At 36.6% G+C, this 13,167-nt stretch overlaps 1 protein-coding gene across 4 annotated transcripts in view; it reads left to right on the top strand.

The window, feature by feature from the left end:
- The window catches only part of TRIP12 (thyroid hormone receptor interactor 12), a 52,776-nt gene extending 41,827 nt beyond the window's left edge, over positions 1–10,949 (top strand). For all 4 annotated transcript variants that reach the window (XM_009889954.1, XM_009889980.1, XM_009889971.1 and 1 more), the window contains 10 exons: positions 407–563; positions 1,725–1,823; positions 2,352–2,466; positions 2,746–2,900; positions 3,390–3,554; positions 4,707–4,871; positions 8,428–8,541; positions 8,889–8,983; positions 9,196–9,299; positions 10,413–10,949. In XM_009889954.1, coding sequence (XP_009888256.1) covers positions 407–563; positions 1,725–1,823; positions 2,352–2,466; positions 2,746–2,900; positions 3,390–3,554; positions 4,707–4,871; positions 8,428–8,541; positions 8,889–8,983; positions 9,196–9,299; positions 10,413–10,609 — 1,366 coding nt within the window. In that variant the 3' untranslated portion in view covers positions 10,610–10,949. The remainder of the gene's footprint in view (positions 1–406; positions 564–1,724; positions 1,824–2,351; positions 2,467–2,745; positions 2,901–3,389; positions 3,555–4,706; positions 4,872–8,427; positions 8,542–8,888; positions 8,984–9,195; positions 9,300–10,412) is intronic.
- The last annotated feature ends 2,218 nt before the right edge of the window (positions 10,950–13,167 follow it).

The raw sequence follows: 13,167 nt of genomic DNA, 5'->3' as shown, positions 1-13,167 counted from the left end.
CCCCCCCAATATGGAAGCTTGAATGACCTTCTTAAAATATCTCATCTAAGTTAGATTTACTAATTTTAAAGCAAGTGTGAACAAGTAACAGAATATATGTTTTCTTATTTAAACTTTGCATAGCCAAGGCATTTGAGTAGTTTGAGTTATTTTTCTGGAAGAGTTAAAAGCTTCTGGAATTTTTTGTGGTCCCTTGTCATGTTATTTTCACCTCTAGACTCTTGCTCATGAGCATTGTAACTAAAGCTAAAGTGTGTTCTGGAAGGCTTCCTTTGAAGGCTCCTTTCACCACAGTGTTTAATAAAGCACTAATTTCAGGCATACTACATTTCTATTGTGTTTTAAACTAAACTATAGTCATAGATGCTAGTTGGAACCCAGCTAACTAATCCAATGCTCTTTACAGCCCATTTTTCTTTCCATTTGATACCCGTCAAATGCTGTTTTATGTAACTGCTTTTGATCGTGATCGAGCCATGCAAAGACTGCTGGATACTAATCCAGAAATCAATCAATCAGATTCTCAGGATAGCAGAGTGGCACCGCGACTGGACAGGAAAAAAGTAGGTATATCTTGTTTAGAAATGGAATGAATGATTTCTTTATTTTTATGTTGTCTTTAAAAATATCGTGATCAATTTTATTTGTAAAACTCCACATTTTGGTAGCATAGGCATGAAGGGGAGGTTTGTTTCTGTTCATTTAAAAGCTTTCCCCGAGTGGAAAGCACGGCGTCTTCTGGGTGTGTGCCGCTAGATGGCAGAAGGGGCTGGAGTATGCTACTCTGCATTCTCACATCCTGCTTCGTTTGGCATTGGAGTCTTTACGTAATTTCTGAAACTATGCTCTGAGAATGAACTTTAAGATTTAGATTACATTAGTGATGCTTCCATATATTAGCTTGTAAACATCTGTTTTTCTTTATGTAGAATTTCATAAAGAATTTAAGGGATAGGATTTAGACCCTTAAGTGTCACCTGAATAAACAAAAACGTTGTTCTTGCATTCTGGGACAGTATTAAACCTCCTGTCACAATGTAATAAAACTGAACTGTGACTGTTTTAAACTGAGGGAGTCTTGGGTGTTTGCCTTGAGTCTGTTATCTTAAACTAAGTTCTGATCCGCTATATGGTCTTGAATACATCTGGGGGAAAAAATAGCTTCCAACATGTAGGAATCCCAGTGCTGTTGATTGGGTTTTTTTGTTTGGTGGGTTTTTTTTGTTGTGTGGTGTGGTTTTGGGTGGTTATTATTTGGTTGGGTGCTTGTTTTGTTTTCTGAAACCTGCCACTTTCCTTTTTTCCCTACTAGAGAATCCACAAGGGCAAGGTGTAAGATTATTCCTTTAGGTTGCTGGATTTTGGCATCTTTAGTCTGTTTTTTTCTCCATGTATTAGTTTGAAGTATGTAACGTCACAAGACAATGCTTTTCTACTGTGTTCTAGTCCTGCTGCCAGATTGTTGGCAAGAGTAGTACAGATTACACTGAAAAATGTGAGGTGTTGTTTTTTCATTTTATACCAAACACTTTAATTCTAGTCAGTTTTCATATAGAAGCGAGAATTATTTTATCAAAGTGTAAGCTTACACATTGTTGAACTGTGGAAATATTAGCATGGGGTGGAAAAACTTGCATAACTGATTTTTTTTTCCTGTTGTAACTGCCTTGGGAGCTGGGACTTACAGACATAATTTCACTACTTAAAACTTCTCTAATGTGTAGCGCACTGTGAACAGAGATGAGCTGTTGAAACAGGCAGAATCTGTGATGCAGGATCTAGGCAGTTCAAGAGCCATGTTGGAAATCCAGTATGAGAATGAAGTAAGTAATATCCATGCAGTCTAATTTAACCCCTTTTTACTGAAGATTAGTACAAAAAAGCTACAACTTTCCTAGAATGACTTGGTCAGACTCTTGGTTCTTCCCATTGCTGGTGTCACAAAATTGTATCTATTAATTATCCCTAATCCACTTGGTTGTGATTTTTAGTTGCTACGAGAAACTCTTTCTGACCACCCAAATTTCATAATTAGTCTTATTCTGCAGAGCAGATTTTTTCCTAACTCTAAGCAAACAGCTTTGTGCCTTTCCTTTGTAATATGGTCACTAGGTGGTTAATACTTTTATTCCACTATTATTCCCTCTGATATGTGGTCTTTCCAAGCTGTCTCAGTTGTGTGGTGAAAGTTGGCATATCTGGAACACTTTTTGCAATGCAGTCTTCTTTATAGCAAATAATGTACTATATTTCTCAGATTAAGTAAAGATTTTGATATTCAAACTGACCTAATGGACTCATTTATTTATCTCATTCCCCCTCCTCTCCCTGCACCCTCCCTCCTCCTGAAGGTTGGCACAGGCCTAGGCCCCACACTAGAGTTCTATGCACTTGTATCTCAGGAACTACAGAGAGCAGACTTGGGCCTTTGGAGGGGAGAAGAAGTGACTTTAGCCAATCCAAAAGGTAAACGTTTTTCTACCTAAAATATGAATATTGATCTAATACCGAATTGATTCTAAGTTTACTTTAATTACATGACTGGCTTTGGTTGAAAGAGTAGCTCAGTCTGTGGTCAGATAATATGCCTCATGATAGCGTGTGATTATCTTTATGGTTGGGGTTTTTTTTTAATTTTATAAGAAGCTTTACGTTATGGTTATCTGATAGCTGCTTTCAAACTTGCATCTGGAATGAAACTAGCAGTGTATGTACTGAATTTTTTTTTTCCTTCTTTCTCAACAGGAAGCCAGGAAGGTACCAAATACATCCATAACCTTCAAGGCCTTTTTGCACTTCCTTTTGGTAGAACAGCCAAGCCAGCTCACATTGCAAAAGTTAAAATGAAGTTCCGCTTTCTGGGAAAACTAATGGCCAAGGCAATCATGGATTTTAGACTGGTGAGAATAAAATGGAAAATGTGATTCTCAAGGGTTGATGAAAACTTTAGTTCTGACTGCAATGGGGAAAAAATAGCATTGAGTTGCATGGAATTATTTTCAGCTCTGGCAGTTTGGGTAAGGGGAAGAGGGATGCAGCTGAGCTTTTGAGGGGGAAAGGGAAGTATATGTTGAAGATCTGTTATGGTGGCTTTTGAGCCGTTGTCTGCCATATGTTGCAGTCTCTGTCCGATCTTCTTTCAAGATCATTTTGGGCTTCTTACTATTCCAGCTGCTAACTTGCTGATTACCTGGTGCGTACACATTAGAGCAGTCAGTTGTGTTTTCTTGATTGTAAATTTCTCAGGTAAAACCACTCAGACATGGTATTTTGGTGTACCCCAGAACTATGAATTAGTAACTAGTATTCTAGATCTAGTCAAGAGATAAAATAGCAGAAGATATAGTTTTGGAAGACAGTTCAATACTAAACAACATTTCTATTTCCAGGTGGACCTTCCTCTTGGACTTCCTTTTTATAAATGGATGCTACGACAGGAAACTTCCTTGACATCACATGACTTGTTCAGTATTGATCCAGTAGTAGCCAAATCAATATATCACCTTGAAGATATTGTAAGACAAAAGAAAAGACTTGAACAGGACAAAACACAGGTGGGAAAGTAACCCTAAGAATGGAAGAGTGCATTTTCACATATGTTTGGATTTTATGAAGAGGCTGTAATTGAGAGTGTATGATAGTGCTTAATACTGATGGTGATAGTGATAATGACTTCATTCTAATAAAAGGAGTAGTTTTAATGTTATTAAATCAGTGGCTAGTAATTATAACACGGTCTTCTTGTAATATAGACTCTAACATTTGAAATTTATTATGAGATTCTTCTGTGTGATTAAACATAGGCTAGAAATGGCTAAAACTGCCAGATGTTTGCCTCGGGTAACCTTTTTTGTTACACTTTGAAAAGACTAGCCAACTTTATCAGAGGAAAAAAAAAAATCTGTCCTTGATTTTTAAACATTCAGAAGGCTTGGCTTTCTTCCTAGTTGGTTTAGTCAAATTTAGTCAAACTGGCTCCATCTGTGAGTGTACAGGTTCTATTATAGATATGGAAGAGTCTTAATTTTTTCAAGGTTATCCACTCTTAGCTGAAAATAGTACCATTCACTGTTGCAGAGTAGTGATAAGAAGTCTTTGGCATGTATGCTCTTTCTAGCACCCATTGTTAATAGATGGTAGGTGGTAATAACCTAATTTATACTCTTAATACATCTGCTTTGTTACTAGTGAAGTTATTGCAAGCTTGTGGGCCTTTGTTCCTCTTCACCTCACTGTCTCACTCTCTCTCCTTGATCACCGCTTTTAATTTCCAACAAGAGTTTGAAAAACCTGAAACCTGGTGGATGAAAGCTGAAAAATGTCAGTATGCATGCCGAATATGAATGCCATTAAGTATTCTAAGGACAAAACGTAACCTAAGAGCTTTAGCATATTACACATCTCCTTCTCTTGCAGTAGTATTTTCTAAATAAATAATATACAAAAAGTTAAAGTAATTCCAAAATTGACAGGAAAAAGTGTACTGTAATGATCTTTCAAGTGTATTCATTAAGGTGGTTTATTTGCTTTGTCTTGCTTTACTGTTATGTATGAAAAATATGGAAGGAAAATAAGGAGCACTGTAACAGTATTAATAGTAATATTCTTACAGAAATGTTTATTTAGTCAAAACTACTTTAGATAAACTTTTGAATAAATTAATGTGAATGAATTGTTCTCACTGGTTTTCACTTCCAATTTTTTAGACCAAAGAAAGTCTACAGTATGCATTGGAGGCTCTGACTATGAATGGCTGCTCAGTGGAAGATTTAGGACTGGACTTCACACTTCCTGGGTTTCCTAATATAGAACTGAAAAAAGGGGGGAAAGATACACCAGTCACCATCCACAATTTAGAGGAGTATCTCAGAGTACGTAAAAGCAAAGCTAGGGCTAAAATTTTCTTTATTCTTCCTTGCCTTCCTCTCAAGTAGTTTGTTTCCATGTATCTATTTCAGTTCATTCTCATGAACTGGGCACAGCAATAATTTTCCTACTGATTGCTTCTCTTCTGTACCAGTTTGTTACTACAGAAACACTGTTTTGAATGCTAGTCAGTGCACCTGACTCGAAAATTTTACAGTACAAAAAAATCTGGTTTATACATAATGAAGTCATCAGAAGTATGTTTTTTGGATAAAAAGTGTTGTAGTGAGTCAAAAGTTTGAACTGTGGACTTTCAGAATCTTTTAACAAGTTCCCACATCTGCATATGGTAACGAATTTGTTCGCAATAGTGATTTAGCACCTGCTACCCACACTTCAGTGGGCTTTGAACTGCTATAACAACAGTGTCATTTTTTGGAATCAGACTTAGGAAAACATCAGCTTGGTTGCAAGTCAAAATTAGAAGAGTAGTGTTTCTTTAAAAGAACCAAACAAACAAAAAAACCAAAACAAAACAAAAAAACCAACACAAAAGCCCCAAAGAAACAAAACACAAACCATAAAAAAAATAGGTAAGGAACAGACAACAAAACAGTGCTGTAATAAGTTGACAGTACACCTGTGTATTAATTTATTGCTATGTCAGAGGGGACATAGAACCTAGAAAAACAAAAGGGTCATACTGCTGAGCAAAGGTAGGAAACTTTCTGCATAAGAAAGTGTTGAATGGAATAGGTTAAAAACAGCCTGGAAAAGAGATGAGGAAAGGCAGGAAAAATGCAATATTATCCTATGAAGTTATGAGTCGGATGAAGGTAAGAATGATTGATTGTATCACGAAAGAGCCATTATTCCAATCCTTAAATAATGCATTTTCTGACAGGTTAGTCTGCTGCCAATTTCACTCTGAGGACTCTTAATATTTTCAAGCTCTGATAAGGAGCATATCTGATGTTTTGGTAGAAATGATACAGTAAGGGACATAGAAGCTCCTGGGATAGCAACTGAGAACTTTGCGAAGTTATTCCCCAGTCCTTACAACTGAATATTGAGCAGTTGCTGTTCGTCTTCCAGATTCAAGCTGTTAAGCACATATCTAGTTCTCATATCTTTATTTGTTGAAAGCAAATTCTGCTAGTCAAGAATCACGTAAAAAATTAAACATATTTGATATAAGCTGTTTGCAGACTTACAGATGGGCAATGCCAACAACCATAGTTTGTTAGAAACAGCATTTGCAGTCTATTTACTGAGGAAAGCTGAGCAAAGTTGCTTTTGAGTCTGACTTTTGTACAGTTTGCAGTCAGTTTTATTTTTCTTCTAGGTAACACATATTAGGTATCTGATATGCTGAGAAAGGCTTGCAGACGTCTCGGATGTCCTGTAGTTGTCCTGTCGCAGGCCTCTGGCATTGTAAAGGGAAAGCAGATCACTACAGAAAGCTCTCTTTCCACTTCTTTCTAAACAGCTTTTGGGACTACTTTCTTTAAAGGACACCTGTGTAGTTTTTCTATCCTTGTCTTTATATTCCTGCCTTATAGAGAAGACTTTAGATACCAGTGATTGGCATTACAGACTTGATGCCAAGGAAATGGAAGAGATTTCAGAGAGAAAATTATTGTCCTCTGTATCACAAGTATGATGAATTGCAATTTAGAAACAGTGTATTTAATTTGTCAGCTAGCCTGTACAGCTCCCTGTGGTCAGCTGCCCTGCTCTTGAAAATGTCGTTTTCATTAAAATTTTGTGTCGATTACCATTGAAAGGAGTTTATAATGCTAGAATATCCGACTGTTACTCTTCGTGCCTCTCCTGCAGTCATGTCCTTGTCCTTCCAGCTCCCCCCCCGCCCCGGGGACAGTTCCCACAGGAGCTACCTTTATCAGAAAGTAGCACTATTTCAGCTACAGTACAGTGAAACACTTTATTCTCTCTTCCCCCCGTTCCCCCTCTTCTCCCCTGTGCAATAAAGAAAGAGGTCAACTTGCTTGTTCTAAACTTGTGGACAAAAAGTTTCTGGAGTGCAGTCTTTTGCATAACAACTTAATCTCCTCTTTGAATCCACAAGAAAGAATACAGCGCAGCTTAGTTTTGCCACATGCTCCTGGACATAAAAAGTAATCACAATTCTTAAGTCGGCAACTCTGCTGCTAGAATAGCCATAGAATATTCTGCTATAGAATGCAATAGAGCAGCCTCCTGTGTGCGCTGCTGGTGCTTACCAGCTCGCTCTTCAGTATTACAACTTGACGTGTGACAATACGGGTATATATCTTATCTGAAATTCAGTGCCTGACTCTTTTGTAGGGAGGCATCCTAATAGGCTTTCATATCTGAGAGCTTTCTGGAACAAGTAACGCTTACGGGGACAGAGTTAAATACTTGCTTCAGGAGTCCTGCAGTATCAATGAGGTTTTTAATCATATTCAGATGCATGCTTAGATGTCTTTCAAAGCTTTTCTCAGCATTCCTGGTCAGAGCTTTTAACACATTTAAAAACTTGTAGCTGTGTGTTGACATCTTTTACAACCAGCCTTCATTTCCTGCTAGAGTTGGGGGTAGCCAAGGCAAGTGTAATTGTCAGTAGCACTAACTGACAGAAGAATCTGAACTTGGTGTGCAGTCTGCCATGTATAATGTATTTTTTTAATTTAGTAGAGAAATACTGGCTGCAGGAAACTTAAAAGAAACTTGGTCTTGTTTGTGTAATGTCCCTTTCCCTCTCACCCCAGTGATTATTGTTTCAGTATGTGCTGTCCACTTTGGAAGGTGAATTTAATCCTGAGAAAAGTAACTGCAGATACAAAACAAAAAGCACACACAAAAAGCCTAGACTACTGTCTTACTGTTTATTGCCTTACGATTCTTACCAAATCCCAGTAACAAAGTTACTACTTTTTTTTTTTTCCCATGTATTATAATATTATGATACGTAGTATAACAAAAAGTCTACAGTTACTTTGTAACTATATATTAGAAAACAGGCACATGTTTCAATGGGGGAAACTAATATAGTACTGACCTAAGGATTTCTGTTTCAGTTGTTGAATTTTAAAGGGATATCAGTGTACAGAGAGAACATCTAGGTTAGGCTTCTGAAAATATATAAATATTTAGATTTGCTTTCAAAATGTTTTCTTAAATAGGATCAGTTTAACCAGCTGTTCTGTATTCAATGTATTAACTTTCTTTTATCAAAAGTAAAGGCAAATGGGTTGTTTGAACTCTGAATGACTTTTGCTAATTTGCAATTGACAGATCACATGAGAAAGTTATAAAGAAAACCCCAACAAATTCTGTCTGTTGCATTACATCAGCACTGCACTTGCACACATGCAGCAGTACGAGGTTATGAATTGAGGCAGAATGAGGCAATGCTGTAGAGCAGCTCCGTGACTCAGTTCAAACTCTGCCACAGCTACAGCGAGCATACAGCTTGGCTTCAGTAGTGTGTTTTTCTGCAGCTGTAGTCTTTTGTCCAGTAGTGATCATTCCATGCTTCCTTTGTTCAAATGACTTTTTTTTTTTCCTTCCCTGCAGTTGGTTATATTCTGGGCACTAAATGAAGGTGTTGCCAGACAGTTTGACTCATTCAGAGATGGATTTGAATCAGTCTTCCCCCTCAGTCATCTTCAGTACTTCTATCCTGAGGAGGTTGGTAAACCTGTTTTTACTGATGCTTTTATAACCTTACATCTATACATATGGGCAGTCTGAACCAGTCTGCACTGGATGCAGTGCAGTTGTGACAGTCTGATTACATTACATTTCTGATACGTATTAGTAAAACTTGGTGTCCTTTAAATGTCATTTTAAATGTATATGTTAAAGAAGCTATGGCATTCAAAAAAACTTGGGGGGACTGCTTGGTGTGACTGAGGTTGTTTTTGCAGCAAGCCATTCCAGAAAGTAGAATGCTGTAATAGTAGTCAGAACACAGTACTTGTTTGACCTCAAGTACTAAAGGGAAAAACTTACTTCCTTGCTTCTTAATTTTATAGTTGGAGCAGCTCTTGTGTGGCAGCAAAACGGACACTTGGGATGCAAAGACTTTAATGGAATGTTGCAGGCCAGATCACGGTTATACACATGACAGGTAATATGGTTTTGGTTTTGTTTAAAACAAAAACACAACAAACAAAGTCCTGGAAAATATGTATTTAGATAATCTTGATATGCTGATATTCAAGCTAAAAGATTTATATGAAATTTATCCAAAATATTCATACTGCACTGAATATGAATCTGATGCTATTATTTTACTGTAAACAAAATAATAATAGCTTGCTTTTTTTCCCCCCTCCGTAGTCGAGCAGTGAAGTATCTCTTTGAAATTCTCAGTAGCTTTGATAGTGAGCAGCAGAGACTGTTTCTTCAGTTTGTGACGGGTAGCCCCAGACTACCTGTAGGAGGTAGGTTTTGTTTATTACATATTGCTGTATATAAAATCAGTATTATTAACACATTTCAGAACAAGTGGATAATTTCACAATAGGAAAAATTTACTTACCTGTGTATTTTAGAGGTTCATACTTGTTTGACGCTTCTAGTCTCAGAAGTGGCTGGGTAGTGACTTCAGGTAGAATTCTCAAACTTTGTATTAATCTCATGGCACTTCATTCAGTTGACTCTCTCCAGGTGTTATTTATGTTACCAGATAATCTACCGGAGGGCAAAAAAGAGTTCAAAATTTAAACAAAACTGAAACCCCTTAATACTGTATTGTTTGGCTAGATGTGCGTGAAGTTATAACAACAAGAAAATGATGCGTTGCTAGCTGGAAAAAATAATTGTTTTGTCTAGAAAGGAGACAGTACTAGCATAGTGATGAACTTTTCATTTCTCCCCCTTTTGAATTTCAGAATTTAGATGAGAGGCAGTGAGAAAAACTTGAGAAATTTGCTGTCTTTGCTAGGGACCATAATAGAATACCCATTTTACCGTATTCTCAGCTGAACGCTTTGCAAGTAAAAACAGAATTTATGCATCTGTTCCATTACTTATGTGGTTTGGGATTTTTTTTTTTCTAGTTAAAGAATTGACATTATAAGAAAGAGTTGATTCTTTTTTTAAAAAAAAAAAAAAGAGATTTTTGAGCTCTTTTGGGGGAGAGATGGTGCAGACAGGGTTGATGATTAGGAGTATAAAAACCTTAGCTGGAGTGAAAAAATAAGGTGCAACAGTCATAGGTAATTTCTGAGAATCTTAGAAAATGTGTATGAAACCCACAAACTCTTAAAAATACTGTGATTGGAATAGGTTTTTTACACATACAGAACACAGAACTAACAGTAGATGCATCTAACTTATTTTTTCAATTCATCTTGGAAAACTAATCTACAGAAAGGATTTTAAGTGTGTTTTAGCTTGCAACTTGGCCTTATAAAGCCATATTCTAAACTTTTAAAACCAGAGATTAAGTCAGTTATGAGATGCATGCTTCTGCCACTGTTAGATGTCTATAGCGTTAACTGTGGGTTTTCGAATGGAGAAACCTTATTCTGAATGTCTTTTTTCATTAATAGGCTTTCGAAGTTTGAATCCTCCATTGACAATTGTACGCAAGACATTTGAGTCCACAGAGAATCCGGATGATTTCTTGCCCTCAGTAATGACTTGTGTGAACTATCTCAAATTGCCGGACTATTCAACTATTGAGATAATGCGTGAAAAACTCTTGATAGCTGCAAGAGAAGGGCAGCAGTCATTCCATCTTTCCTGATCACAATGAAAAATGCAATGTCTGCCTGTTACAGCAAAAGAGAAACTCATGATTCTTTTCTAAATATATCACCTGAGTCAAGGAAACGTGTTACGCCTTCTTGTTGTAGAAAAACGGCTTGCAGATTATAAACAAAGACACTTGGTTGATATTCATTAAAGGCCCCTATGGACTTAAAGTGATCAGGCCCTAAAAGTTGTTGTGACAAGGTTTCTTTAGCAAGTTCTTGTTTAAATTATCATTTATTTGATGAGTGAAGTTTTTAACTTGCTTTGCTGTGTGAAATTTAAAAAGGGATGTTTTTCCAGGCTGGAACAATAAATGTCGCTGTGCAGTTTAATACTGGGCTGTGTGTATCCATCTAGCTAAGTCTGAAGTTTTTCCTCCAAAGACAACTTTTGTACATAAGTACAGAAATTAAAATACACCATGTATTTGACGAATCTAGTTTAGTAGACTAGTTCTGTGTACCCTCACCTGCCTCTAATTTTACCCATCCTCATGTATTGTCTGATGTGCAATTCACTTGGTTCTTTTTGTGTGCAACATTCAACAATTGTTATGTTTTGGTTAGCATGGGCATTTAACTGCTCCATGCCTCTTTCTCTGATTAAGATAATTTAAATTTTACTGAAATCAAATATATATTGTCAATATAATTCAGCCTTTGTAACTAGGTAGAACCTTTCTTATAGCATAGTTTTACTGTAGTGGTAGGATATAATGGCAACAGCCTTTACCAGTCTACGCTCTAGAGCTGTTTACACAGTGATTCAGGCAGCAAAAGCCTCTTACTAGAGGCTGGGAAGAATTCTTTTTTCATGTAGTTGAAGTCCAACAGCTTGGGCTGGCCAGTGTGTATTGTGGTAAGGCCAGAGCATTTCGAATTGATGTAAAGTTTTTTAAAAGACAAATTAGTTGTTTCATTCCCTGTTTGAGTAAACAGTTTTCTTGTTCTTGATCTAAGTTCCTGGTTACTTTTGTAGTCTTTTTTTTTTTTTTTTTTTTTTCTTCCCACCCGCCTCCTTCTCCCAGCGCTAGCTTGGAACAAACAGTTCAGCCTTTGTCTTTTGACACAGATAAAGCACCTGTAAGCAATGCTCTGTCCAACTGTTTTATGTGCTGATTTCTCAAATCTGCAATAATTTACTTCATCAGGTTAATGTTTTTACCTGAATATAAATAAAAAAGTTTGCTTCACCTTTTTGTTCATAGTTTTGTACTGTATGCATAAAGTTCAATTGTGTAAATTACTGTAATGCAAGTAAATCATCCTAAAATCTACTTGGCTAACAGCCTGCAACTTGTGGATGATTTACTACTAAAACAAGACCTTTTAAGACCTCCAACTTAGAGGGCAATTTTTTCTTTCTGTGGGTTCAAAAAGTGGGCGATTACAAATATTCCTGAGATGTACCTGCTATATAGTTCATCTCTATGAAAATGTGATAGTTACTTTTATTCAACTTTGAGAAATCAAAATTCATTTCAGTGCTTAGAAATTGTTAAATTCCGGCTAATCAGGCTAGTATTTCCCCTCAACTAACAATAACAAGTTTTTCTTTTATCTAGCTGAAGAATTTGTACTTCCAGAATATGTATTTCAGTACATGTAATGGACATTTTTCCAGTGAACATTCACAGAATTCCATGTGGTTGCTCATACCAGTGCCACTGAAATGTAATGCAAATCTGTCAAGAGCGTGAGTAGAATGTGAAATCTTTGCACAAAACCGGATAACTGAACAGTTTCTACTACCATATTAAAACGGAAAGAAGGCGCTTCACACTGTACATATAATAATGGTAGTGCACAGTGCGGCATAGTTTTCATAAAACTTCAAGGCAGTGTTTAAACTATGGACTGGTGTTTAAATTGTTCTGATAACTTGATCAAACAGCACAAAAAAGTGTTTATAGTATGTGGATAGCAATTTGTTCTTTTTTTAAGGTTCTATATTTTAAAAAAACCTGACTTGTGTAAAAACAAAAAAGAAAAAAGTTAATATTTTGTATTAAAATATCATGTGTATTGATATTTTTTTTTACCCATGTTGTCTCCCTCTAGAATCTGGCTTTCATCGACTTTGAAATTTTGAGAAGTTTTCAAATTTGATATATAGCCATTGTATAACTGTTTCAGTGGGAAAATAAGTTGTTGGTGGCCTGTTTAAAAAGGAAGGAAAAAACCAAGTACCTGTGGTGACAATTGATTTTTGTTGCACTGGCTGTCACTTTCAGCCCAGACCAAGGATATAATTGTCCTGAAAAGGGAATGAAACCCTTTTGGGTGACACATTTTTTCCTACCAAGGGCAGCTTTTAGTGTATTAGAAGAGCAGTCTGCCTTAAAAGGTAAAGATAGTAAATTATAAGAATAAACTGAAGAGTCACAGTTTGCATGACTGCACTACTTTGCTACAAACAGGAATGTAGTGTCTATGAGTAGCTGGGGACAAGTGGAGGGGGTGGGGCAAGATCTTAGGGATTCCTCCTTTTTCAGGAACTTGGATTAAAGGAAAGACTTACTAAAATCAATCATAGGTGTGTGAGGATGAT

The sequence above is a fragment of the Charadrius vociferus genome, unplaced genomic scaffold (genome assembly GCF_000708025.1).
Source record: "Charadrius vociferus isolate BGI_N301 unplaced genomic scaffold, ASM70802v2 scaffold650, whole genome shotgun sequence".
NCBI classification, from domain to species: Eukaryota; Metazoa; Chordata; class Aves; order Charadriiformes; family Charadriidae; genus Charadrius; species Charadrius vociferus.
Note: the sequence above shows the minus strand (reverse complement) of the source record. Positions and strands in the feature narration are given on the sequence as shown.